The sequence below is a fragment of the Phaethon lepturus genome, unplaced genomic scaffold (genome assembly GCF_000687285.1).
Source record: "Phaethon lepturus isolate BGI_N335 unplaced genomic scaffold, ASM68728v1 scaffold20411, whole genome shotgun sequence".
NCBI classification, from domain to species: Eukaryota; Metazoa; Chordata; class Aves; order Phaethontiformes; family Phaethontidae; genus Phaethon; species Phaethon lepturus.
In genome coordinates, this window is record NW_010520056.1 from 1,584 (window position 1) to 7,281 (window position 5,698).

Below are 5,698 nucleotides of genomic sequence, written 5' to 3' on the forward strand. Positions count from 1 at the left end.
TGAATCTGAACATTTTTGTTGCTTAACAGATAAAATAAGTTGTGTTCAGATTAATTTTGTGTGAACACTTGCATCTGAATGGGATCTGCGGGTATTTGAACAAATAAAACCTGTTCCTAGACTAGTTCTTGGATAGGATTTTTTAATCTCCTCTATCTCTGCTACTACACACATTTTGCAACTCCTGCAGCAGTATTCAGAGCTTATGGCAAAGGTTTTATTTATCCTGTAGCTTCTTTATTAATGGGAATATTTGTCATTTCTCACATCTGTTTCAAGATTTACAAATTAATGTGGGAGATACACCTTCTAAGCACATATGTAGCATAAAAATCCCCTCCTAAAATCTGAAGATACCAAATACTGTCTCTTCCTGCAGAGAGATAGTCATTAATTTTTTTTTTGTTTGGCTTCGTATCTGTTCTGCACAAGAAAAATGTTGTTGGTTGGTTGCAAACGTAGTAGCAACACGAGGCTACTTAAACAACAACAGGTTTGATCAGTTAGCTGCAGCATTGTTTTTTGCAAAAGCCTAAACATTAAGTCAACATCACTTGATTTCTAGCACGAGTGCAGGCAGACTGGCAGTTCATGTCCTTCTGGATAAACATCCTGGTTATTACAGGTCGGTGATGTTTGCGAATGATTATAATGCATTCAGGGAATTCATGAAAAAGTAATGAAAGGACTTTCGGAGGAACATCTGTCTCTGATGAAACGGTCCCCTCCGCTTCAGCCTGATGCTTCCACCTTTACCTCGACTGGGGCAAAAGCCTCTGGTTCAGCACGTCAGTTTTCTCCTCCTGGATGCGCGTGTGACATGAGTGAAGAGCAGCTAGCTCGGATAGGCCCCTTCGCTAAGGCGTACGTGGAGGCTTTTGAAATTCTGCTGCCTGTTCTTGCTGTGGCTTGTTTGTGGCCTCATCTCCCTGCGCGGCATTTACAGCTCCGTTTGACTGGGGCTCGCCCTCCGTGCGCTCACCGAACACAAATAACACGCCGTCTCTGCTTACCGGAATATTTAATAGTGAGTTGTTCTCGTAACAACTATGGTCCCTGCTTCGTGATGCGTGTGTAACTCCTTCTGGCAGAGGAGTCGTCTAGCTAAATCTGAGTTAGTGGTTTCAGTGTGCAGTAACGTAACAAACAGCAGCAGTAACACGGCATAGGGTCCTTTTTAATGAAATTAACTTTTTTTGTAAAGCATATGAGTCTCAACTAACCTGTAGCAGTTGGCCTACTATTATCCCTGTCTTTTGTAGACAATGGCGTTACACCCGCGAAGAGTTCGCCTGAAGCCGTGGCTGGTAGCCCAGGTAGATAGCGGTATGTATCCTGGCCTCATCTGGCTAAACCGAGAAGCGAAGCGGTTTCAGATCCCGTGGAAGCATGCAACTCGGCACAGCCCGCAGCACGAGGAGGAGAACACCATCTTCAAGGTGAGGCGGGAGAGTTCGGATATACCACGGCTCTTGAACAGAGACAAAGGGTTGAATTGTTGGCCCAGGAGCTGGATAGGCATCTCGGTAGCTGTTTCCAGGCACATTTTGTCCTATTCCTTTGACCTCAGAAAAGCCACTTTGTGCACCTGGATGCCAAGCTTGGCACTGCCTGATAACGGTGTTGAGTTCTTTAACCCTTTCCAGTCACCAGAGGCCAGACAATGTCCGATGGCGTGGACTCTGGAAGATTGCTGCAATTTGCTTCATCTACTCGGGTTAGGACGTAGCTGGCTTTTTCTTCTCAGCAAGCCATTAAATACTCTTACATAAATCTTAACAGGTCCACCACAAACTTCCAATACTCATCACTGCTGTCCGTAATATTCTTATCCTGAGGGATTCATTATAACTCCTACACTCCTTTGAGGAACTTGTGACCTCTGCCTCGGAGGGATCTTGGACTGATAGTCTGATTTGGGGGTGAGAGGGAGAGGGCCAGCTGCATGTCTGTGGCTGCTCTTCCACTCCCTTTTAACAGAGTCCATTCCTCCTATGCAGGGTATGGCTCGCCATCAAAAATGGCTTTTGGTATTGAACCTGAGACACCCAGAAAAACTCAGTGCACAATCCTGTACAATTTATGCATCTTCATAAAAGTTAAGAAAGTATGTTCAGCATTGCTAATTGTTTTTGGAAATTTGGATTTACATCTTTTTTTCTCTCCCTTCTTTTAATGGACAATTTATACTTTCTTAACTTTTATGAAGATGCATGTTCAGCATTGCTAATTGTTTTTGGAAATTTGGATTTACATCTTTTTTTCTCCCCCTTCTTTTAATGGGAAAAGCTAGTAAAGGAGGAATTTCCGTTGTTGTTATCAGAAGAGCTGTAGTTAAGACTCCTGCAAGGGAAGGATTTTACAGTGAATTTGTTTGGAAGTTTGATTTCTGATAAAGGGTGCTCTGTTGAGAGGGCTGGACTGATCAGAGTGTACTTTGTCCCCAGGCATGGGCTGTGGAAACGGGAAAGTACCAGGAAGGAGTCGATGAGCCCGACCCTGCAAAGTGGAAAGCCCAGCTCCGATGTGCTCTTAACAAAAGCCGGGAATTTAATTTGATGTATGATGGCACCAAGGAGGTGCCCATGAATCCTATTAAAATTTATGAAGTGTGCGATATCCCACAGTCCCAGGGATCAATCATTAATCCAGGTGAGGGCCTTGCTGACACGGGGCTGGTTACTGAGCAGGCATTTGTCCAATGCGAGTTCCCTTCCCTCCGCAGCATTAACTCTCAAGCTGCCTTTGTGTGCAGCGGAAAGCAGCTGCCATGTGTAAGCCTGGTTGGACACGTAAACTAAGTGGACTTTGAACCGTAGTTTACCCGTGCTAAAATTAATAAAGCTGTACACAGTTGCATGTTTTCTGCTAAACAATCCAGTGCTGGCGATAGTTTATCTGTTTCCTTAGCTTCTGAGAATTGTATATTAAACTGAAAATAGTATGTTGTACAGATCAGATTTTTCCTTTTCTTAATTATATTCAGAAAATACACAAATAAATTTATACTATTGTGCAAAGCCAATATGAAGATTATGTTATTTTTTTCAAGAAATGCACTGCAAGGTTTCACACTGATCAGCTACCCACAAGAATGCGCTTGTTTGCAGGTTCCACTGGCTCGGCTCCATGGGATGAAAAGGATAATGATCTCGATGAGGAAGAGGAGGAAGAATTGAATCAATCTCAGCACGTCCCTATTCAAGAGACATTTCCATTTCTTAATATCAGCGGTTGGTGGCATAGACTAATATGTTAGAGAAGGTATTTGCTTGTAAATTGGTGCATGCTTGAAATAAAATCTTGATTTATTGAAAAATTGTTTCCTTTTTGTAGATTCTCCAATGGCTCCAGCCAGTGCAGAAAACTGCAGCCCTGAAGCTGTGTGGCCAAAGAATGAACCTCTAGATATGGAAATGCCTCCAACTGCACTGCAGCATGACTTCTTCAGCAGCCCTGAGCTCTGGATCAGCTCTCTGCCAAGTATGTATATGGATTTGTAGTGCTTCTTTCATTGTACTTAAAGAAAAAAAGAAAAAAAAGAAAGTGTTTTGACTTTTTCCTGTGGCTGTTTCCTTGTTAGCAGAGAGAACTGCATATAGTTTAAACACCCCTGTGACTGTAGCATGGGTTGCACGGTGTGCTCTGCTGCTGATACAGTACATGCAGAGGTCCAGGCGAAGCCATACTGACTGTCTCTCTCTCAGTGACAGACCTAGAAATCAAGTTTGAATATCGAGGAAAGGAGACTGGACCAACGACAACAGTAAGCAACCCGCAGGGGTGCAGACTCTTCTACGGGGAGCTGGGTCCTATGCCAGACCAGGAAGAGCTCTTCGGGCCTATTAGTTTGGAGCAAGTAAAGTTTCCAGGAACAGAGCAAATCACTAATGAAAGGCAGAAGATCTTCACAAGTCGGCTGCTGGATGTTATGGACAGGGGACTGATCCTGGAGGTCAGTGGCCATGCCATCTATGCTGTCCGGCTCTGCCAGTGCAAGGTGTACTGGTCTGGTCCCTGTGCGCCTTCCTCCACCACACCAAATTTGATCGAGAGGCAAAAGAAAGTCAAACTCTTTTGTCTGGAAACATTCCTAAGCGGTAGGTAGCTTCTGCTTCTGGATAATAGCTTTGGATACTGGTCTGGGCACTTGGTGGCACTACTGGAAAGGGTGGTCGGCACTGGGGCTCAGCCTGGATGCACCAATTAGTTTGCTCGTGCCTGGAGCCTGAGTAGGGGCCACAGCTTCCCTGACTCCAGTGGACCAGAAGAAAGTGAATGTGCACTCATTTAATGCTTTGAAAAACATTGGTGGGCCTTGCTTTTAAAGAAGGCTCTTCTGGGTGCAAGAAGTAAGCTGTAATTGTGTATAAGAGGTGGCTCTGGCAAAGGACAGTGTGTAGGTAAGACCTGGGACAGTATAATGAGGTGTGATGTAGTGAGTGTTTCTAAGCAAGAGGTTAACCCTGCAGCATTCTGCTTTTCTTCCTAGAGCTGATTGCCCATCAGAAAGGACAAATTGAGAAACAGCCACCGTATGAGATCTACTTCTGTTTTGGAGAAGAATGGCCTGATGGAAAACCCAGGGAGAGGAAGCTGATTGTGGTTCAGGTAGGAGCTGAGGCTCTGAAGTGACACGTGCCAGCCGTGCTGGGGCCGGTGCGTTGGCTCCGGATCGATGCCCACAGATACCAGATATCTGTTCTTCTCTGTTGTGGTTACTGACGCTGGGAAACCCCAACAGGGCTGGTGGATTTTGTAATGCCAAATACAAATGCTACATGTGCCGAATAACTTTGGTTTGGGAGCGCTTTATGTTCCTGTGGAAACCATCCCCTGCACCCGGGACAAGGGATTCCTACAACGTTAACAGGAGCACGCTGTGTGACCGTTAGGCTAAAACAACTGACTTCTTTTTAAACAGGTCATTCCAGTTGTGGCCCGGATGATCTACGAAATGTTTTCTGGTGACTTCACGCGCTCCTTTGACAGCGGCAGCGTGCGGCTCCAGATCTCTACACCCGACATCAAGGACAACATCGTGGCTCACCTGAAGCAGCTGTACCGGCTGGGCACAGTGACAGACGCTTCGCTTTGCCCCATGGTTTCTTATGTTGTACATACAGAAAAGTATTTCTTAACGAGTGCCTTGCTAAATCTGAATAAAATCTGTAAATCTGGTCGTCTGATTGAATTTCAGCAGTCTATGATAATTTTGTTTTGGAAGCGTTTAAAAGAGAGGGGATTACAGGAATACCTCTAGCTCCTTTGCTGTTTTCAGCTGTTTGCTTAAACAACCGGTATATATAAATCATATTTTCAGTTCTGTAATTTTTTTTTTAATCCATTATTGAAACATTGTATATACTCGATCATTAGAGGGAAAAAAATAATCTGTGCTCTATTAAAACGGCCTGGAAAGTATCCCCTTGTCTAGTTTTATTTAACTGGTCTGTAGCTGCAAGCTGTGAGGCTGATGCTTCTATGGGCATGCTTTTTTACACGTATGTATACACACACACCCCGTTTAAAATACATACATGTGTACGAACAACTCTGCACGCTCCGAGAAGCCACCTGCAGCTCAGAGCACGCTCATACTACAGCTCTGAAAGCTGGGGCACGGCTCTGCTGTGCCCTCCCCCAAGCTCTGGCAGGGGGTGATGGCAGCAGCCCGCTCCTAAACGGCCTCTTCCTT

The 5,698-nt window shown here is 44.8% G+C and overlaps 1 protein-coding gene across 1 annotated transcript; it reads left to right on the top strand.

Annotated features, from left to right (window-relative positions):
* Positions 1–1,265: 1,265 nt before the first annotated feature.
* On the top strand, positions 1,266–5,077 carry IRF6 (interferon regulatory factor 6; the record flags this gene model as incomplete). Its single annotated transcript, XM_010297269.1, has 7 exons — positions 1,266–1,439; positions 2,448–2,652; positions 3,111–3,233; positions 3,337–3,483; positions 3,708–4,100; positions 4,493–4,611; positions 4,925–5,077. Coding segments are annotated over exons 1-7 (1,314 nt in total), but the record flags the coding sequence as incomplete, so codon positions are not given.
* Between the last annotated feature and the right edge of the window lie 621 nt (positions 5,078–5,698).